The 22,898-nt window shown below is 46.9% G+C and overlaps 1 protein-coding gene across 1 annotated transcript; it reads left to right on the top strand.

Annotated features, from left to right (window-relative positions):
- The first annotated feature begins 13,134 nt into the window (after positions 1 to 13,134).
- RNASEK (ribonuclease K) lies at positions 13,135 to 21,246 on the top strand. The gene is made up of 3 exons (XM_077470497.1): positions 13,135 to 13,299; positions 20,145 to 20,227; positions 20,325 to 21,246. The coding sequence occupies exons 1-3, from the start codon at positions 13,222 to 13,224 to the stop codon at positions 20,467 to 20,469; spliced, it is 306 nt and encodes a 101-aa protein (XP_077326623.1). The 5' UTR covers positions 13,135 to 13,221; the 3' UTR covers positions 20,470 to 21,246.
- The last annotated feature ends 1,652 nt before the right edge of the window (positions 21,247 to 22,898 follow it).

A 22,898-nucleotide genomic window follows, 5' to 3' on the forward strand; every position in this document is an offset into this window, starting at 1 on the left:
TAAATGACACTGGCAGGGAAGGGGTTAACCACTAGGGGGCAACCAAGGGGTTAAGTTTGTCCTAGGGAGTGATTCTAACTATGGGGTGGATGGGCTACCACTGACATGACAGCGATCACTGCTCCCGATGACAGGGAACAGTAGATCACTGGCAGTGAAGGAGTTAACCACTAGGGGGTGAGGAGGGGTTATTAGTGACGTTATGTATTTTACATTTTATTGTAGGGGGCGTGGCCTGGCATGTGACATCACAGATCGTCTTTCCCTATAAAAAGGAACAGACGATCGGTGACAGCCACAGTAGGAAGCACGGGGAGAGGTTTGTTTACACAGACCTCTCCTCGTTCTTCAGCTCTGTGACCCGATCACGGGACACCAGCGGCGATCGGGTCCTGTGGCCACGGTCACGGAGCTCAGAACCGGGTCGTGAGCACGCCGCCGGGGGTGCGCTCGCGACCCACGGCTGGGCACTTAAAGAGCGACGTATAGGTATATGATTGTACCCAGCCGTGCCATTCTGCCAACGTATGTGCAGGAGGCCGTCCTTTAAGCGGGTTAAAATAATATGGTTGCATAAGTGTGTACACCCTTACACTAATACTTTGTTGAAACTCCTTTTGATTTTATTACAGCACTCAGTCTTTTTGGGTATGAGTCTATCAGCATGGCACATCTTGACTTGGCAATATTTGCCCTCTTCTTTGCAGAAACACTCCAAATCTGTCAGATTGCTAGGGCATCTCCTGTGCACAGCCCTCTTCAGATTGCCCCGCAGATTTTCAATGGGATTAAAGTCTGGGCCATTCTAAAACTTTATTCTTCTTCTGGTGAAGCCATTCCTTTGTTGATTTGGATGTATGCTTTGGGTTTTTGTCATGCTGAAAGATGAAGTTCCTTCTCATGTTCAGCTTTCTAGCAGAAGCCTGAAGGTTTTGTGCCAATATTGACTGGTATTTGGAACTGTTCAGAATTCCCTCTACCTTGACTTAGGCCCCTGTTCCAGCTGAAGAAAAAACAGCCCCAAAGTTTGATGCTGCCACCACCATGCTTCACTGTGGGTATGGTGAACTTTTGGTGATGAGCAGTGTTGTTTTTGCGCCAAACATACCTTTTTGTAATTATGCCCAAAAAGTTCAACCTTCATTTTATCAGACCAGAGCACATTTTCCCACAGGCTTTTGGGAGACTGCAGATGTGTTTTTTTGCGAAATTTAGGATGGTTTTCTTGGCAAAAAAAGGCTTCCATCTTGTCACTCTACCCCAGGAATCTTCAAACTACGGCTCTCCAGCTGTTGTGGAACTACAGATCCCACGAGGCATTGTTAAACTCAGACATGACTAGGCATGATGGGACTTTGTAGTTCCTGAACAACTGGAGGGCCGTAGTTTGAAGACCCCTGCTCTACCCCATAGCCCAGACATATGAAGAATAGGGGAGATCGTTGTCACATGTACCACACAGCCAGTACTTGACAGATATTCCTGCAGCCCCTTTAATGTTGCTGTAGGCCTCTTGGCAACCTCCCTGACCAGTTTTCTTATCAATTTTGGAGGGACGTCCAGTTCTTGGTAATGTCACTGTTGTGCCATATTTTCTCCACTTGATGATGACTGTCTACACTGTGTTCCATGGTATATCGAAAGCCTTGTAAATTCTTTTGTACCCTTCTCCTGACTGATACCTTTTAACAATGAGATCCCTCTGATGCTTTGGAAGCTCTCTGTGGACCATGGCTTTTGCTGTAGAATGAGACTAAGAAAATGTCAGGAAAGACCTACTAGAACAGCTGAACTTTATTTAGGGTAATCAGAGGCACTTTAAATGATGTCAGGTGTGTACTGACTCCTATTTAACATGAGTTTGAATGTGATTGCTTAATTCTGAAGACAGCTACACTCCCAGTTATTAGAGGGTGTTCACTATTATGCAACCACGTTATTTTTATTAATTTTTTTTTATTTTTACTCCCCCCCCCCCCCCCCCCCTCTAAAAGATTTCAGTTTGTCTTGCAATTGAGTTGTAAAGTTTATAGATCACTTTAAAGGTGGAAAAAGTTCTGAAATTATTTCTTTGTCTCTTTTTTTTTTTTTTTTTTTTACATCACAGAAACCTGACATTTTAACAGGGGTGTGTAGACTTTTTATATCCACTGTAAGTAGTGCTGTTTAGGAATTAGAAACAAATATATTACTTGTTTAATTTTTCTAAAGTATGAAAACTGGTTACTAGGAGCACCTTCCCCAGATTTTTTTTTTGGGGCATCCAGCATTGTGTATATCTGGTAAAGTGATCCAGTATAATGGACATGGGTAGAGGTGTTGTTGCCTAGCAGTGGTCCTCAACTTTTTTTTTTGGCACGAGGGACTGGTCTCGTGGAAGACCAATTTTTTTAATTTTTTTTATGGACTTTTCTGGGGGTTAATTCATACAGTGTGTGGGCTGTCACCGCAAGGACACACAGGAAACAATTGTTTCCAGTGTGTCCCAGCCACACTGCAATGCAGCCAATGGCTGTGCTACAGTGCAGACACTGCTGTGTTTTATCATGCAACACTGTAAAATCACATGCCAATGTAGAGCAGCGCATTGTGCAGCTGTACATTGCCATGAATGAAGTGTACGTGTTGTACACTTCAAATAAAGTTTGTACAAAAAAACAAAACATGTGTATGATGCTCTGAATCGCGCACAACACTGCCCTCTACTGCTGCCGGAACGATGAGGTGCAGCGGACGTGCTCCATTACCATGTGGATTTCTGCTGTGCATCCTGGTTCCTAACAGGCCATGGACTGGTACCTGGGGGGGGTGTTTGGGGACCACTGTTGCTTAATAATAGTATTTGCAGTCACCTTGTGCCTTCCTATTATTCGTCCTCATTCATGCCTTCGCGATTTGTTGCACTTTGGCTGCTGTGCACCAATATAAAACAAAATGGATCTCATTGTCTATGGGGCCCATACCTAGCCCTGGGGAAAATTGTTATTGTTAAATTACTTGCGTACCCACCTATAATATCCCTTTACTACCAGGCTTTTCAGTGTCATGATACTTTGACAGACAATTACTCCATCCTGCAACACGGTACTCCAAATACATTTTTTTTTTGTTTCCCTATAAAAAAAAATAAAAAAAAGAATGAACAAAAAGTTTAAGAGAAAGGGAAACCTTTTTTGTTTATTCTTTTAATGAAAATTTGCCTGGACTGTATGAACACTCCCAAAATGACCCCTTTCAGAAAGTACACACCCTGAAGTGACCTACCTTTCCCACAATCTTTTGGATATGAAGAAGCCTACTGATACCCTGTTTCCCCTAAAATAAGACCTAGCGTGAGTGTCGGTGATGGCTGCAATATAAGCCCTACCCCCCAAATAAGCCCCACCTTCTTTCCCTGAAAATAAGCCCCACCTTCTTTCCCCGAAAATAAGCCCTACCCTGAGAATAAGACATAGAAGGACTTTAACTAGGGCTTATTTGGGGGGTAGGGCTTATATTGCAGCCATCGTCGACAATCACGCTAGGTCTTATTTTAGGGGAAACGGGGTATTAAGGGGGTTGGAGGAGCAGGAGATGAGGTTAAAGTGATTGTAAAGTCAGAAGGTTCTTTTTGTTTTTTCTTAATGCATTCTATTCATTAAAATTTTAAAAAACCTGTGTGCAGCAGCCCCCCTTATACTTACCTGAGCCCATCTTGCTCCAGCGATGTTGCAGGAGTGTCTTGGCTGCCCGAGACTCTCCCTCATTGGCTGAGATGGTCACTGAGATGGTCAGTGGACGAATGAGGAGAGAGAGAGGGAGGGGGCTGGGCTCAACTGCAGTTTCATGTCTGAATGGACACACAGAGCAATGAACTTGACTCGGGTGCCCCCATAGCAAGCTGCTTGCTGTGTGGTCACTTGGCAGGGGGGGAGGGGCCAGAAGCCCTGGCAAGTGGAAGAGAAGGATCCGGGCTGCCCTGTGCAAAACTACTGTACAGAGCAGGTGACTATAACATGTTTGTTATTTTTTTAAAGAGAACCTGAGACTTTTCGTATCACTTTTAAGGCTGGCTTCACACTATTGGCAGAGCGGCTGGCAGCAGGGGGTCCGGTGCTTCCATGCAGGGCAGCCATCAGAAACTTTTGAGCCCCTTACCCACCTTTAGGCCTGGAATGGATAGATGTGGACAGGTGAGCCTGGAGACTGCCCAAGCCCCCTTAAAAGGAACAGGAGCACACTGGACACCCAGCAAAGGGGACAATGGCAGCGAAGGTGCCCAGTGTGTCCCCGGACCATATATACGAACAGTAACAAAAAACTGGCCACTGCCCACACCTATAACTGGCTTTCACAGTGAGGAGCCCATGGAGGGCATATACATATAAAAGAAAGACAATTCCATACCTCAACTCACCAACCAGTCTGACCAACCAAATTAACCGTTCTAACCGTCTGTTAAAAGCAGGGGTTTAGTTACCACACATTTGCAAATGCATGTGAAAACTGCCATGTCTCGTCACGGCACCCTGCTTTGCTTACTTGCAGTCCTAATGCCGCGTACACATGATCAGACAACCCGCCGGACTTTGCAGCGGAGCTCCACTGGACTTTCCGATTGAGCGGACCTGCCCACACACGACCGGACTTTTCCGGCGGACTAGGTCAGGCGGACAAGCCAGACTTTTGAAATGAACGGACTTGCCCACACACGGAGTAAAGTCTGTTCATTTTGAATGTGGCTCCAGGTAGACGGAACTAGCGAAGGAAGCCAATGTTGCCACCTCCATTGGCGAGATTGAAACCTTGCGAGCCCCATCACCTGGTATGGATTTAAAGGGGAACCCCTACGCTGAAAAAACGTAAAATTCCATAGCAGACCCTTATCCGAGGATGCAGCCCGGCCGGTCAGGAAAGGGGTTGGGGACGAGCAAGTGCCCCCCCCCTCCTGAGCCATACCAGGCCGTGTGCCCTCAACATGCCGCGCTGGTCAGGACCCCCTTGAGTCCGGTCGCGGGACCCGCGGACTCGATCGCCGCGGGCATTCCAGCGATCGTCTCACGGAGCAGCCGAATGGAGGAAATGCTGTATAAACAACATTTCTCCATTCTGCCTAGCAACTAGTGACGCTGATCTCTGCTCCATGTGATTGGAGCAGAGATCAGTGTACACTAAATGAAAGCCCAACCCCCCCACAGTTAGTAATACACCCCTAGGAACACTTAACCCCTACACTGCCACCCACTGGTTAACCCTTTCACTGCCAGTGTCATTTACACAGGAATCACTGCATTTATATAGCAGTGATTACTGTATAAATGACAATGGTCCCAAAAATGTCAGATGGGTCCCCCACAATGTCGCAGTCACAATAAAAATCGCAGATCGCCGCCATTACTAGTAAAAAAAAAAATAATAAAAAATTATTAATAAAAATGCTATAAAACTATCCCTATTTTGTAAACGCTATAACTTTTGCGCAAACCAATCAATAATCGCTTATTGCGATTTTTTTTACCAAAAATATGTAGAAGAATACGTATCGGCCTAAACTGAGGGAAAAAAATGTTTTTTTATATATTTTTGGGGGATATTTATTATAACAAAAAGTAAAAAATAATGTGTTTTTTTCAAAATTATCGCTCTATTTTGTTTATAGCGCAAAAAATAAAAATCGCAGAGGTGATCAAATACCACCAAAAGAAAGCTCTATTTGTGGGAAAAAAAGGACGTCAATTTTGTTTGGGAGCCACGTCGCACGACCGCGCAATTGTCAGTTAAAGCGACGCAGTGCCGAATCGCAAAAAGTGGTCTGGTCTTTGACCAGCAAAATGGTCCGGTCTGCAAGTGGTTAATAAGGGGGCCCCCCACCCTATGTGAATGAGTATGGGGTATGATGTACCCCTACCCATTCACCTGGGGAAAAAAAGTGTACATAAAAAAAACACAGGTTTTTAAAGTTCTTTATTAGTTCCGGGGGTCTTCTTCCGTCTTCGGGGGTCTTCTCGCTGGACTCTTCCGCTACCTTCTGCTCTTTTTCTAGTGGAGTAGCCTGGCTTTCTCTTTCGTCGCCGCCCGGGGGTGGTCGGCGCCCAGGTCAAAGATCACCGCGGTGACTCCCCCCCCCCTTTTTTTTGTTTGTTGCCCAATAAAAGATCACATGAAGAAAGCTTAGAAAAATCGAATAAAACTAAGGCCGCGTACACACGCGGGGACTGTTCGCTCAACTTTGTCCGTCAAACAGTTTGAGCGGACAGTCCGCTCAAAATTAGCATGGACGGACTTGCCCACACACGACGAACGAACAGTACGACGGGACTAGAAAACGACGTCCTATACACTGCAATGCAAACTTCGGCGTGTAAATCCTTTCTGAGCATGCGCGGAACTTAGTTTGACGAACAAGCCTACACACGAGGGGACTGTTCGCTGAAACAAAGTTTCAGCGGACAGTTTTTCGGAATTTCCGAAAAACTTTGTTCAGCAGACTGTCCGCTGAAACTGTCCGCTGAAAGCCCACACACGAGCGGACTGTCCGCCGAAACACTGTTCAGCGGACAAAGTTGAGCGAACAGTCCCCGCGTGTGTACGCGGCCTAACATTACTGTAAAAATACATACTGTGCATCAGGAAAGTATTCACAGTACTTGAAATGACGGCGGGGAGGGGTCGGTGCAGCTCTCGTTCTGGGACGATGCCACATGATGGCGTCCCAGAGTGGCCACGCCATGTTGCTAGGACGCACATGCGTGGCTCTTTAACCATGTGATCGCCTTGTCCAATCACAGACGGTTACATGTAAACAAGGAAGTGCCAGTAATCGGTGCTCCTCGCCTCACACTGACAGTGGGTGTGGTGAGGATAGCTGATCAGCGGCATCTCCACGCAGGGGAACATCTAGGAATGTAATCTAACCGTGTAATAACATACACTAAGTAGTCACAGCCTTTGCCATGACACTCAAAATTTAGCTCAGGTCCATCCTGTTTCCACTGATTATCCTTGAGATGTTTCTACGGCTTGATTGGAGTCCACCTGTGATAAGTTGACATGGATATGATTTGGAAAGGCGCGCACCTGTCTATATAAAGGTCCCACAGTTAACAGTGCATGTCAGAGCACAAACCAAGCCATGAAGTCCAAGGAATTGTCTGTAGACCTCAGAGACAGGATTGTATGGAGGCACAGATCTGGGGAAGGGTACAGAAACATTTCTGAAGCATTGAAGGTCCCAATGAGCACAGTGGCCTCCATCATCTGTAAATCAAAGAAGTTTGGAACCACCAGGACTTCCTAGAGCGGGTCACCGGGCTAAACTGAGCGGGAAAGAAGGGTCTTAGCGAGGTGACCAAGAACCTGATGGTCACTCTGACAGAGCTCCAGTGTTTCTCTGTGGAGAGAGGAGAACCTTCCAGAAGAACAACCATTTCTGCAGCACTCCACAAATCGGGCCTTAATGGTAGAGTGGCCAGACGGAAGCCACTCCTTAGTAATGCACATTGACATATGACAGCCTGTCTGGAGTTTGCGAAAAGAATCCTGAATGACTCTTGACCATGAGAAACAAAATTCTCTGGTCTGATGAAACAGATTTAACTCTTTGGCCTGAATGGCAAGTGTCATGACGTCGTCATCGTAAGACGAACCGCGCGGGGTGTGACTTTTTTGTTTTCATATGGTCCATAAATAGTGACAATATCAGTAGGTCATATAGAGTGGGGTTATTTTTATATGCAGAAAATAAGTGTGCCAATCTTGTATTATCATACTGAAAAAGACTTGAGGCTGTAATTGGTGCCAAAGGCGCTTCAACAAAGTATTGAACAAAGGCTGTAAAGGCTTTTTTTCGTTTTTTATTTCAAACAAACTTCTTTCATGTTTGTCATGGGGTTTATAGAATTTTGAGGGAAAATAATGAGTTTAATCCATTTCGGAATAAGGCTGTAACATAAAAAAATGTGGAAAAAGTGAAGCGCTGGGAATACTTTCCAGATGCATTGTACTGAGTGTCGGTTCACACTGAGGAAGCACGACTTGCAGCGCGACTGCCTCAGGCAACCTGGACACGACCGCTGCAGCGACTTGCAAAACAACTTCTCTATAGAAGTCAATGCAAGTCGCCTCAAGTCGCCCCCAAAAGTTGTACAGGAACCTTTTTCTAAGTCAGAGCGACTTGTGTCGCTCCGATTAGAAAGGTTGCATTGTACAGCACAGGATGTGCCTGACAAGTCGTCCCAGTCTGAACCGAGCCTTAGCCTACCTTAAAAGTTAGCTTTAGTTAAAAACTGAATGGAATTTTTTTTCATGTCTGGAGAGTAATTGGTCACCCCTAAGGCCTGATTCACAGCTATGCATTTTTTAGTGCTTTTTGCATTTTACAGATTTGCACTACAGTCCATTCACCATGGTTTCCTATGGAACACATTCTGTCCTGCAAAAAGCACTAAAAATGCATAGGTGTGAATCCAGCCTAAAAGTCTGATGCAGGAATCCATCATGAAGGCAGAACTGGTACTGCAGACCGACTTGCTTAACCATTTTCAGACCTGGCTGTCTGCCCTAAGTTCTGACCAGTGTATAAAGTATGTAGGGCAGTACCCAGGGGTCAATAATAGGTAGGGTAGTGCCTAGGGGTCAGTAGTATGTAAGCCTGTGCCCAGGGGTCAGTAGTAGGTAGGGTGGTGCCCAGGGGTCAGTAGTAGGTAGGGCAGTGTCCAGGGGTCATTAGTGGGTAGTGCTGTGCCCAGGGGTGAGTAGTAGGTAGGGCTGTGCCCAGGGGATCAGTAGTAGGTAGGGCTGTGCCCAGGGGATCAGTAGTAGGTAGGGCAGTATCCAGGGGTCAGTAGTAGGTAGTGCTGTGCCCAGGGGTGAGTAGTAGAAAGGGCTGTGCCCAGGGAATCAGTAGTAGGTAGGGCTGTGCCCAGAGGTGAGTAGTAGGTAGGGCTGTGCCCAGGGGATCAGTAGTAGGTAGGGCTGTACCCAGGGGTCAGTAGTAGGGCAGTGTCCAGGGGTCAATATTGGGTAGGGCAGTACCCAGGTGTCAGTAGTAGGTAGGGCAGTACCTAGGGGTCAGTGGTAGGTAGGGAAGTACCCAGGTGTCAGTAGTAGGTAGGGCAGTACCTAGGGGTCAGTGGTATGTAGGGAAGTACCCAGGGGTCAGTAGTAGGTAGGGCAGTACCCAGGGGTCAATAGTAGGTAAGGCAGTAGCCAGGAGTCAGTAGTAGTTATGGCAGTGTACAGGGGGCAGAAGAGCATGGTAAAGGAGGGTTTAGGGGAATGCAAGAGTGCATACCGTATGGGGTCTCAGGAGGGCATGGTACAGGGGGAGGAGGGCCAGTGAACATAGTGTGCTTGCTATGCAGTCCAGCAATGTGCACAAGAACATCGGCTCTCTGGGGACTCTGCCACCTCCTCCCATTGGTTCCCACTGCTGACAATCACAGCCAGTGAGCCAATGAGGCGAGATAAATGGGGTGGCGCTAAGTCACAGCTCTGTATGTGAATGGACAGGCAAAGCAGCTGCTTGGGAGTGAGCCTGCTCGGGTGCTCTTGCTGTGGGAGCACCCGGCAAGAGGGAGGAGCCAGGAGTAGTGGCGGGGGACCCCGAGAAGAGGCGGCTCATGGCAGCTCTGTGCAAAACCATTACAGAGAAGGCAAGTATAATGTTCTTTTTTTTTTTTTTATTGTCTTTAACAGCTTAGCGCCAGCCACATGCAAATAAGCGGCCTCTCTGTAGCCGGGCCTTGGCGCCGCATATTTCTGTGCATTACTGCTAACAGCGCTGTGCCAAGAGCCTGCACCCTGCTTGCTCCTGGCACAGTTACCAGCGGCTGATGGAAAACTCACGATCGCTCCTTGCAATTGGGAGATTTCAGATCATGCGACAGCCAATCATGGCGGTCACATGACCTTAAGCCCCCACCTCCCGGCATGTAAAACCCTTTAAAGGGGTCGGCACCCGTTGGCTCTAAGGGGTTGATGTTACTTAAAGTTTTTTGTTTTTCTTTTTCAGTTTAGGCTCGGTTTACATTGGTGTGATGTGGGAAACCCCCACGAATCCTGTGCGGGCTCCCACATCGCACCTGAATCCGCGACCTACTGCGGATGCCAATGTAAAGCTAATGACACCCCCCAGATCGGTTCACAGTGCAAACTGTAAAATATTACAGGAATCAGATTGCATGGATGTGGACACCCATCCCATCCGATTTCAGTGCGGACCAAAAAAAAAGGTTCTGCCCCCAGAGAGCCTCCCCCTGGCATCAGGGTCCCCAGAGAGCTTCCTCCCTACATAAGGGTCCCCAGAGAGCCCCCCTTACATCAGGGTCCCCAGAGAGCCTCCTCCCTACATCAGGGTCCCTGGAGAGCTTCCTCCCTACACCAGGGTCCCCAGAGAAGCCCCCCTTACATCAGGGTCCCCCCTTAAATCAGGGTCCCCAGAGATCCCCCCTTACATCAGGGTCCCCAGAGATCCCCCCTTACATCAGGGTCTCCAGAGAGCTTCCTCCCTACATCAGGGTCCCCAGAGAGCCCCCCTTACATCAGGGTCCCCAAAGAGCCTCCTCCTTGCATCAGATTCCCCAGAGAGCTTCCTCCCTACATCAGGATCCCCAGAGAGCCCCCCTTACATCAGGGTTCCCAGAGAGCCTCCTCCCTACATCAGGGTGCCCAGAGAGCCCCCCTCACATCAGGGTTCCCAGAGAGCCTCCTCCCTACATCAGGATCCCCAGAGAGCCCCTCCTTACACCAGGGTCCCCAGAGAGCCCCTTACATCAGGATCCCCAGAGAGCCCCTCCTTACACCAGGGTCCCCAGAGAGCCCTCCTTACATCAGTGCCCCCAGAGAGCTTCCCCCTTGCATCAGGGTCCCCAGAGAGCCTCCCCTCCCCTTGGGGACCCCTGTAGAGACTCAGGGCTATAGCCCCAAAAGCCACCCCTAGCAACGCCACTGCCTCCCTGAAATGTTTTTGCAGGTTGTGATGTCTGGGCTAAGTACATCAAACGTATTATTTGAAGGAAGATCCTTTAACGTCATTTTATGCCTTTGATTTTATTTTACATCACATGGGGGACAAAAGCATAGCTCCCAACTGTCCCTGATTTGGAGCAATGTCCCTCTGTCCCTCATTCCTCCTCATTTTTGTCTGATCTATATAGATGTATAGAAAATTCACTTTTTATCTATCAAAGAGTATTTTCTAGTGCTAAACCTTTCATCCAAATTATAAATTGCTACATTTGTAAATGTCAAAAGCCAATATAAAGGAATAGTAGAGGTAAAAAAAAAAAAAAAAAATCACTGGTGGGTTTAACCAATCATATTTCTTTGGTACCATTCTCCTTTATGGGGGCGTGGCAAGGTGTGTGTTCTATGCCACAAAAGGGAAAGGGGGGACTTTTGGACTTTATAGGCACTGGTACAAAAGACTGATTGAATTGATTAAAAAGATATCATTTTACTTACAAAAAACATATATTACATAGATATATAATTAAAAACAAAAACGGAACAAGTCATATATACTCCAACATTTATCAGCAGAAGATGTTACCATTATTTCTATAGTCATTCGATCATATATGACTCAATAATATCTTCATTTACTAGATAACCTCAGTTTTATATTGTAGACGACAAGATGGTAAAACATCAAAGTTGGTAAAATGCTGATACTGACTTCATGCCCGACATGTTTCGCGTAATAAACGCTTCCTCTGGGGCTCAATTGTCACTAATTCTTAAAAGCAAGAAAAAAAAAGGAACAAAAAGATTATTTATTTGTAAGATACAATAGAGATTGTTATTACAGGGCCACAGATTTTTTCATATATATATATATATATATATATATAAGTCTGAACAGACTGAATTAGAGATGACGCGGGAGTACGCAGTATAATACACCCTATATAGGGCACTGTGGGGGGCACACAAAATATCGTAAAAAGTTTATAATAATGATCGAATTACCCTTTTTGTGAAGTAGGAGGACATATCCACGTGCGAAGACTCACTAATTGATTTTAATTATTCCACCCGAGCTGAAAGGATTTACGTATATATATTTATGTCAAATTGGAAAAAAATACTTTCAAAGTATAATATTTCCTAAATAACTAAAAAACGTATATGATTGGACAGTAATAATGGACTTAAAGTGGGAGTTTTTCAAACGTATAATAAAGAAGGACACTTTGCAGTAAGTGTATATATATATTATCACAAGGTTTTTTTTTAAGGACGCGGCACTTTTTGTAAAAAACTCTTTTAAAAGCGGGGTTCCACCCTAAAGTGGAACTTCCGGTGATCGGAACCCTCCGGTGTCACAATTGGCACCTTTCAGGGAGGTGGAGATACCTGTCAAAGACAGGTATTTACACCCACTTCCGGGCATAGACTCCCACGGGAGTCTATGCCTCTTCCTGTCCCTGCGCGCTGTCTGCTGGGACACACACGGATCCCAGGGACAGCGCAGACAATTCCTATTGCGCTGCGAGACTCGCGCATGCGCAGTAGGGAACCGGGAAGTGAAGCCGCAGAGCTTCACTTCCTGATTCCCTTACCTAGAATGGTGACGACAGCAGCCGAGAGCCGAGCGATCGATTGGCCTCGGCTGCCGGCATCGCTGGAACCCGGGACAGGTGAGTGTCCATTTATTAAAAGTCAGCAGCTGTAGTATTTGTAGCTGCTGGCTTTTAATATTTTTTTCCACAATGCAGTCCCGCTTTAAGGTATTTCCACCATACCACTAGGTGTATTGATATACCCATTTCATACTCTCCTTTCTTTCTCTGTGTGTCCTATGTCTGCATACTTTTACTGATAGGTGTCCCTCATTTCCATTCATTTTTGGTGTGTGTTTATATATATATATATATATATATATATATATATATATATATTCTGCACTAGAGTTCCGCTTTGACCTTCAAATTGCCCCCCAACTCCTGCAATCCCCGGATCAGTAATCAGAGGAGTACTCGGCTTTCTGAGAACACCCATTGTACACACTCCTCTCCTCTCCTCTCCCTGCAATCAGCTCAGTCACGCGACCCGCACCGCCGTCATGTGATCTCCTCCCCCTTCTTTTTTTTTGCCCTCACTCATCATGGAGTTCTGTTGCCTCCGCCCTTCTTCCGTCTCCCCCAGCCAATGAAGGCGCGGCCCGAGTCAGCTGACCGGTGGGAGTGCGGCTGTCGGTGCTTAGTGTAGTCCCTGGGCTCGGTGTGACCGGTTGGTGTGATGGCTTCTCTACTGTGCTGCGGGCCCAAGCTGGCCGCCTGCGGGATCGTCCTCAGTGTGTGGGGAGTCATTATGCTGGTAAGGACCGGCCACTTCCGGTGTCCTTCTATATCAGGATACATTATATATATTATCTATAGAGGAAGGGGGTGTACGTGTGTGACATGTATATGGGATGGGAGGGCTCTGATCTCTGTAGTGTGTCATTTATTTATACAGTGTATATGGAAGGGGGGCTTATCTCTTCTCTTTTATTGATATATATATATATATATATATATATATATCATTTTTTTTTCCTTCTCTCAAAAGATATATATATATTTAATTACAGATATCCTACATAGGGGGGGGGGGGGGTCTATCTTTGTATAGAATACTTTGACACACACTAATTAAAATATAATATATATGCACACACACAAAGATAGACCCCCCCCCCCCCCATTTATGATATCTGTGTAAAAATAAAAATAAAAAAAAATATATATATATTTTATACAGATATCATAAATGGGGGGGGGGGGGGGTGTCTATCTTTGTGTGTGTGTGTGTGTGTATGTATATATATATATAATAATTTTTAGTGTGTGTGTGTGTGTGTGTGTGTCAAAATATACAAAGATAGACCCCCCCCACCATGTATTATATCTGTAATTAATATATATATCTTTTGAGAGAGGGATATCCCCCCCCCCCTCTTCTTTCTCTCTATGGACTAGCTTTTTAGAGGGGGGGGGAAAAAAAAAAAAATATATATATATATATATATATATATATACACGCTTGTGTGTGTGTATATAAACATGAAACATTTTTCTCTCTAAAAAGAGATCTCTACATGGGTCTATCTCTTTTGAATATATAATATTATTATTATTATTATAACTTTTTTTTATATATTACAGAGATCATACATGGGGGGGGGGTGTCTATCTTTGTATGTTGAGAGATAGAGATGTATATATTTCAGCCCCCTCCTCCCATATATACTGTATGTATGCAAAACAATTGTCATCCCTCTTCAGACAGTAAGCGCACGTGTGTGTGTGTGTGTGTGTGTGTGTGTGTGTGTGTGTGTGTGTGTGTGTGTGTGTGTATATGTATATATATATATATATATATATATATATATATATATATATATATATATATATATATATATATATATAGGGATCAGTTATTGTACATACAGTATCTATGGGGGGAGGGGAGGGTCTTCCTCTGCAATTCTCTCCTACAGCAGTTGAACATCTCACCAGCTCCTTCCAGGTGTCGGGCTGTGGCCATCTCCATTGGCCGGCATTGAATGATGTCACTCCCACACATGCTCAGGACTGTGGTCACCCCCCCCCCGCACATGGGCGCTGTGCTGGAATGTAAAGTGATCGGGGTTCGCACAGCGCAGTATACATTGCAGGGTAGACTGTCAGCAGGCAGGTAAGTTTATGTCCCTGCAGAAAAGGCTCTGCCTGCTTTAGTTTCACTTTAAAGCGGGGTTCCACCCTAAAGTGGAACCTCCGCTGATTGGATCCCTCCCCCCCCTCCGGTGTCACAATTGGCACCTTACAGGGGGGAGGGGGGTGGAGATACCTGTCAAAGACAGGTATTTACACCCACTTCCGGGCATAGACTCCCGTGGGAGTCTACGCCATTTCCTGCCCTGCCGCGCTGTCTGCTGGGACACACACGGGTCCCAGTGACAGCGCGGAGATTTCCTATTGCGCTGCGTGACTCGCGCATGCGCAGTAGGGAACCGGGAAGTGAAGCCGATTCGCTTCACTTCCTGTTTTCCTCACCTAGAATGGTGGCGGCAGCAGCCGAGAGCCGAGCGATCGATCGGCCTCGGCTGCCGGCATCGCTGGACCCCGGGACAGGTGAGTGTCCATTTATTAAAAGTCAGCAGCTGTAGTATTTATAGCTGCTGGCTTTTAATATTTTTTTTTTGGTGGAATCCCTCTTTAAGGTGAGGCCTCATTTGCGTATCTGAAATCGCAGGCGGAATCGTGTGATTCTGCCCAGATTGCACTATAATTACGTCTGAATGTACTTTTTGGCGCCGTGTGTTCTTTATGGCACCTTAAACGCTGTAAGCAGATTCACCTTTTGACGCTCTTAGAGCTGCTTTGGTGATGCACAGAAATTCACTAAAATTGTGGCAAAAAAAAAACACAATCCGGAATGCGTCTTCCCTGTTAGTGACGTGTGAATGGAGGGTGTAGATTGGTGGAGTTTCTAGTCCGTCTTGTACTGGAGGGGACGGGGGGAAGTGAATCATTCTGTCATTTCATCCCCACTTCCCTTTTCCAGGCAAAGCCGTCATCTGACCCCAATAACTTCCCCAAAATGTCTGCAGGCAATGAAGATCGCGCATTCTGACACCTACAACCAGTCCTGAGTGTTAGATGTGTCCTCGTCCTGTCTGTCCTAGAGCAGGGTACCTGTGTGAGAAGCCTTCGGTGGAAGCTGGTAACAATGGCTTCTTGGTCTACCTGCTAGCTTTGAGGAAGGCATGGCACACAGGTTTATAGCACCGTGCACAATCCCTGCACTGCCATGCATTGAATACTGGCTGTGCCCGCAACAGAGACCACCGTATGAAGCCACATTGTTTATGTTGAGATATCAGGGGTCTTAACAGACCTCTGACATCTCCCATTTGAGACAGGGAAAGGGACTAGGGACACAGATTCCCCAGTCCCTTTCTCTGTAGCCTCCGCTGCACTGATAATGAATGGAGAGAAGACAGCCGCTCCTCTCCATTCATTAACTGAGACATCATAATCACAGGAGGTTACAATGTTTGTTATGTGAATGGACAGAGTCAGTGATCGCTGACTCTGTCCATTCAGAAAACGAAGGAGTCGGGTTTACCGGCTCCTACCTCCACTCTCCATCCTGAGATACCGAGGGGGGCGGCAGCATGGAGGGGGAGGAGAGAGGGGGACACCCGCAGGGAGGAGAGAGGGGGACACCCGCAGGGAGGAGAGAGGGGGACACCCGCAGGGAGGAGAGAGGGGGACACCCGCAGGGAGGAGAGAGGGGGACACCCGCAGGGAGGAGAGAGGGGGACACCCGCAGGGAGGAGAGAGGGGGACACCCGCAGGGAGTAGCATGGAGGGGGACAGGGAGCAGCATGGAGGGGGACAGAAGCACGGAGGAGAGCGGGGGACACGGAGGAGAGCGGGGGACAGAAGCACGGAGGAGAGCGGGGGACACGGAGAAGAGCGGGGGACACGGAGAAGAGAGGGGGACAGAAGCACGGAGGAGAGCGGGGGACACGGAGAAGAGAGGGGGGACAGAAGCACGGAGAAGAGAGGGGGACAGAAGCACGGAGAAGAGCGGGGGACACGGAGAAGAGAGGGGGACAGAAGCACAGAGGAGAGGGGGACAGAAGCACGGAGGAGAGCGGGGGACACGGAGATGAGAGGGGGACAGAAGCACGGAGGAGAGGGGGACAGAAGCACGGAGGAGAGCGGGGGACACGGAGAAGAGAGGGGGACAGAAGCACGGTGGAGAGCGGGGGACACGGAGAAGAGAGGGGGACAGTAGCACGGAGGAGAGCGGGGGACAGAAGCACGGAGGAGAGGGGGACAGGAGCATGGAGGAGAGCGGGGGACAGGAGCACGGAGGAGAGCGGGGGACAGGAGCACGGAGGAGAGCGGGGGACAGGAGCACGGAGGAGAGCGGGGGACAGGAGCACGGAGGAGAGCGGGGGACAGGAGCACGGAGGAGAGCGGGGGACAGGAGCACGGAGGAGAGCGGGGGACACGGAGGAGAGCGGGGGACAGGAGCACGGAGGAGAGCGGGGGACAGGAGCACGGAGGAGAGCGGGGGACAGGAGCACGGAGGAGAGCGGGGGACACGGAGAAGAGAGGGGGACACGGAGAAGAGAGGGGGACAGAAGCACGGAGGAGCATGGAGGGGGACGGATGGAGACTGGAGGAGGATAGGGGACAGTCAGCAGTGATCGTGTGTGGGAGAGAAGCACCACGCTGAAAGCCGCGGTGGGGGGTGAATTGGCCTGCAACTCGCAACGTGTGACGCATCAACGCCTTTAACGCACGTTGACATATTTTCGTAGTCGACATAATCGATTATGCTGACTCGTTGTGGCAGCTCTACAGTTTACCAATCGTTAGGCTGCATTCACACCTAGGCGTTCCGGAAACGTGGGTGGAAATCTGCTAAAAACGCAGCGAGGTGCACAGTGGGCTTGTGGTTCCATCATTTCTTAGTCCATACATCCGGAAAAGAGGTTGACCACTCTCCAAAAGTCAAAGAAATCCAAACTTGGTAAAAATCCATAAAATTATGACATCCCGTGTTCCCAAATGCAGCGGGACAGCAGATGTTAACGCGTTTCATGCAGCTAGTGCTTAACCATCAGTTACGGGTAGCTGTGTGAAACGCATTAACATCTGATATATATATATATATATATAATTTTTTTTTTTTTTTCATATAGAACTGTACTATATTCAACTTTTATATTAATGTGTTGAATTTATTTTTGGCCGATGGGCTGCTTTCGTACTGAGCTGTTTTTAAAGTGCTTTTGCATTAAAAAAAAAAAAAACGCTCCCTTTTAAACTCAATGTATGTCTTCACACTGGTCTGTTAACACTGCGGTGTTAAAAATCCTGCTTGTGGGATTTTTGGTGCATATTTGGTCAGTTTATAAAAAAATAAAAAATGCACCTCTCCTTTAAAAATGCATTGAAAACGTGACAAAAATGCTCCCGTGATGCGTTTTTTGAGTCATATGACCTATATAGTGTGGCAAAATTGCGTGTGTTTTTCGGTGGACACTATTGCCACCTTCTTTTCTAGCGGCTAAGACCCCTTTCACACCACACCGCCCATAGCGTCGGCGGTAAAACGCTGCAATTTCTAGCGGCATTTTACCGCCGGATTTGCGGCACATTTCGGCCGCTAGCGGGGCGCTATTTATTTTATTTTCTATTTATCTATTATATTATATAATTTTTTTTTTTTTTTTTCAAATTTTTATATATACAGACTTATGCAGCCACTGCAGCTTGTAAGATTCAGTATATAAAAAGTGTTCTTTGCTTTAGACAGACTTGCTGGTTTGTCAGGACGGGATTATTTGGAGGATGTTGGTTGTAGACGCAGTGTTATGGGGGAGGGGATGTAGGTGTGTATACAGTAAGCAGCCTGTGTGTACACACAAACACCGCCTGCTGGTCACACACAGGAAGGGGGCGCTACGCTCCGGTTTGGACCGGTAGGAGAGCAAATCAGGGCAGTTTACTGACCAGGGAAAGGTTGTTGTACCCAAAACAGATTTGCTTGTCACGTGAACCTTCTTATTGAAGGAAGAATCCAGTGAGCAGCAACATTGATGAAAATATATAAATTACACATACATATGTCAAGTTTCTCCACCCCAAACTCGCTCATCCATGTCTTTATGGAAGAGCCCTTTCACACTGAGGCAGTGTTCAGGGGTTTTAGCTTTCACACTGGGGCGGTGCGCTTGCGGGATGTTAGAAAAAGTCCTGCAAGTAGCGTCTTTGAGGCGGTTTGGAAGCGCTCTATACACGGCTCCCAAAATGCCCCTGCTCATTGCAATGAATGGGCAGTGCTTCGGAAGTGCCACAACACGGGTGTTTTTAACTCTTTGTTTGGCCTCTAGTGGGAGTTGAAAGCACCCCACTGAAAAGCATAGCTCAAAGGGGTTGTAAAGTAAATTTTATTTATTTATTTTTTTATATATCAAAAATGTTATACTTACCTCCACTGTGCAGCTCGTTTTGCACAGAGTGGCTCCAAACCTGCTCTTCTGGGGTCCCTCGGCAGCTGTCTCAGCTCCTCCCCGCAAGGACTCTACAACTTCATGTGAGCTCCCTTGCATGATGTGGAGTGCTTGCGGGCGCGCTCTCGTGATGCAGCTGGCGGCTATAGCCGCTCGCTGTATCACTTGGCCATGCGTGTGTCTCCTCCCCCCCCCCTCGGCGTGCCGCGTCATTGGATGTGATTGACAGCAGCGTGAGCCAATGGCTGCGTTGCTGTCAATCCATCCACTGTAACCATCCACTGTAACCAATCGGCAGCCAGGCTGATCGGCGAAGAGGATGTCGGGGACGAGCGCGGGACTTTCGAGGGGTCAGGTAAGTATAACAGGGGGGCTGGGGGGGGGGGGGTCGGTATTGTCATATGGTTTTTATCCTTCATGCATTAAGGTGAAAAAACTTTAAACTTTTACAGCTGCTTTAAACAGCACTAAATCGCCACTAAAATGAGCAGCACTTTAGTGCTAAAGCACAGGCGGCCCCAGTGTGAAAGGGGGTCTTAAAGTGGTTGTAGTGGCAGAAGGTGCATTCTATGCATTAAGATATAAAAAAAACGTTCTGTGTGTAGCAGCCCCCCCCCCCCCCCCCCAATACTTACCTATGGACAGAGATGGGACCCAAGTCCCTCGGCCATCCAGGACTCTTCTTCCTGATTTGGCTAACTGACTTAATTTGCCAAATCAGGGGAGAGAGGGGGTAGGGGGGGGGCTGAACAGTCGCTCTGTGTCTGAGTGGACACAGGAAGCTGAAGCTCGGCTTAGGGGGACCCCATAGAAAGCTGTTTGGGCACTCGACAGGGGGAGGGGCCAGAAGTGCACAAGAGGGACCCGAGAAGAGGAGGAGCTGGGCTGCTCTGTGCAAATCCACTGCAACAGAAGAGGTAAGTATAACATGTTTGCTATTTAAAAAAGTGTGTGTGTGTGTGTGTGTGTGTGTGTGTGTGTGTGTGTGTGTGTGTGTGTGTGTGTGTAAAAAAATATATTTATATATTTATTCGTGGCAAAATCAGGTGTGCAAGGAACATAAAACAGACTGTATCCTTTCCAGGAGCCTGACATGCTTTGTTTCTCATCACTTACACATGGACATGCTTTTATATTGCAGGTCTTGTTGGGAATTTTCTTTAACATCCACTCTGCCGTTCTCATTGAGGACGTCCCATTCAGTGAAAGCGATCTCTTCGAGGAGTAAGTATAGAACGACTCCATGTCTGAGCAATAAAAAGAGAGAAGGTTTTTTTTGTTTTAGTACGGTTGTGATTAATCTCTCGCTCCTCTCCTACAGCCAAACCCCTCCCAAGAAGATGTACGCCCTGTACGAGCAAGTCTCCTACAATTGCTTCATCGCCGCGGCCATCTACGTGGTGGTGGGCGGCTGGTCTTTCTGCCAGGTGCGGTTGAACAAGAGGAATGAGTACATGGTTCGCTGAGCGTGCCGCCGCTGTGTCTCCCTTCTGTAACCCCCCCACCCCAGACCAGACCATTCATCGGCTCACTCGGAGGAGCGTTACCACAAAGCTGCACAGATTACATATACTTAAAGGGTCAGTCCACTCGAATATCTAACATTTTTGGTACTGGTGGACTGAATCGCACACTGGCTTCTTCATAATGAGATCTGCTGGGTTCTTGGCTCATGTGCTGTAGTCATTGTGAGGGGTGAGACTCTTTATAGCAAGAGAGGCTGAGGATCCGGAGGATCTCCGTGCCGCAGAAGCCGGTTTGGTGAACTCGGTCCATCAGTCTTCAAATTCTGTTCAGGGTGGACTTGGCCTCTTAAAATAATAAATAATTTGTCTTCACTGACGTTTTCCTGTCAATGTGTCTTTAGACCATTTCAGTGAAATACAGTCTGAAGCCCCTGCCAACCAGCACCAAGAATCCTGTCTTCAGGCTGTTGAGACCTTTTTTAGTTCTGTATTTTATTTCTGATATTAGTCATATTTTAGAGACTGTACATTGTTGTCTGTATGGTGGGGGGGTGACATCAGGAGGGAGTCTATCCGTTCTGAAGACTCCATGTGAAGGCCTCCACCTTGGGTGAACCTCTTTTACATTACCAAGATACCTGAGCAATGAAACCTTGACTTGTATGTATATTTATGTGATACACTGGGACCAGCGGAGACCTCTCCTCCTTACCCCTGCACCTTCTTGTTCTGGGATCTGTTATTTATGATTGTTAAATAAAGTAATGAGTTGTGTGATCTTTGTCTTCATAGTCCATTGCTCAGCAATCTCTTCCTAAATCCCTGCTTCCCATAGATCAGCGTTTCCCAACTCCAGTCCTCAAGGTGCCCAAACAGGTCATGTTTTCAGGATTTCCCTCAGATGACACGGCTGGGGTAATTACTAATGCTGGCCATACACGGGCCGAATTTCTAAAGAACTTTCTTTTGAAAATCAGAGAATCTGTGCGTTTTGTGATCCAATGGTGTCGCCATTGATTTCGAAATTCGTCCAACCAAACCTTCAATTTCACCTCCATGTTCCTACAGAAAAGAATTTTCGTGGCTGGGAATCTTCTTTTCTCTCTGGGAATTTTCTTTTCTTGCAGATGTGCATTTCTTTTTCGATTTACATTTCTCGCACGGTTCTCCCATCATTGATTAGAAAATCGTTAGTTTTTTCAAAAATTTGCCAACATGTCCGATTATTAAAATTTGATGGCCGCACGAAAATCGTCCGTTGCCGCCGTCCACTAATGGTGCGTAATTCGTACGAAAATTCTTAGATAAGATTTTTTTTTTTTAAAGAAAGTTCTTTCGAAATTCAACCCGTGTATGGCCAGCATTAGGCAGTGAAACTGATCAAATCACCTGTGTAGACGAATGGAGAGCCTGAAAACATGACCTGCGGGGGGCGCCTCGAGGACTGGAATTGAGAAACACTGGCACAGATAAATTACACACTAATAACATATGCATTAAAGGGTAACTACACTTTCGTGGGCGAAAAAATGGCAAATGAAGAAAAATAATATAGCAAATATAATTGTGACGCTAAAAATATTGTAATTGAATGTTATTAAAAATGACCTTTCCTTTTCAATCTGCAGCCGCAGTAATTTTATGAGAATGCATTGCAATATGGCTACCTGGAGTTGTTCTGTACACAGAATGTGTACTGACCACTCCCCAGAAACATGTCCTGCTTATGTGATTGGCTCACTGATTTTCCCAGAAGTCTGCACTAAGATACAAGTCAGATTTCAGGCATCCCCTGCAACACAAATATCATTTTTGGAGAGATACTTTCAATAGGAACACGTCTAAAAGGATGCAGGCCCAGCTACTTTCCTCATTAGTGCTCTGCAGCTGCACACCTGACAATTATAAAACCACTCCCATTAGACCCACTCAGTACAGAGGCACAGACAAACACACAGGAATTTCTTCAGAATAACAAAAGGTAGAAATCTGCAATAAAGGTAGATATAATCCTTGTAATGTACATAGATCACCCAGAGGGGATTTTTTTTTTTCTCAATAAAAGTGGAGTTGCGATTTAACTAGCTGCCACCCACTCACGGTCAAATGGGGCGATCGCCATGTGATTGCTTGTGTCCAATCACAGCCGGTCACATGTAAACACGGAGATGCCAGTAATCGGCGCTCCTCGCCTCACACTGACAGGATGTGTGGCTAGGAGAGTTGATCAGCGTCATCTCCACGCAGGGGAACATCTAGGATTGTAATCAGGGCACTGATCATCATATAGCAATATGGTGTTGCCAATCTGCCCACCAGTGGCAGCAATTGGTGCCCATTAGCAATGCCAATCAGTGCTGCCCATCACTGCTGTTGATCAATGCCTATTAGTGCCACCCCATCAATGCCCACCAGTTAAGCCCATTAGT

Source organism: Lithobates pipiens, unplaced genomic scaffold (genome assembly GCF_037356315.1).
Source record: "Lithobates pipiens isolate NorthernLeopardFrog02 unplaced genomic scaffold, aLitPip1_a1.2 Scaffold_8, whole genome shotgun sequence".
Classification (NCBI taxonomy): domain Eukaryota; kingdom Metazoa; phylum Chordata; class Amphibia; order Anura; family Ranidae; genus Lithobates; species Lithobates pipiens.

Excerpts from the sequence above, each read along its gene's own strand:
- RNASEK (XM_077470497.1), top strand. The coding sequence starts at position 13,222 with ATGGCTTCTCTACTGTGCTGCGGGCCCAAGCTGGCCGCCTGCGGGATC. Across the intron at positions 13,300-20,144 it reads TGTGGGGAGTCATTATGCTG|GTCTTGTTGGGAATTTTCTT; the intron begins GTAAGGACCGGC and ends TTTATATTGCAG. Across the intron at positions 20,228-20,324 it reads GAAAGCGATCTCTTCGAGGA|CCAAACCCCTCCCAAGAAGA; the intron begins GTAAGTATAGAA and ends CCTCTCCTACAG.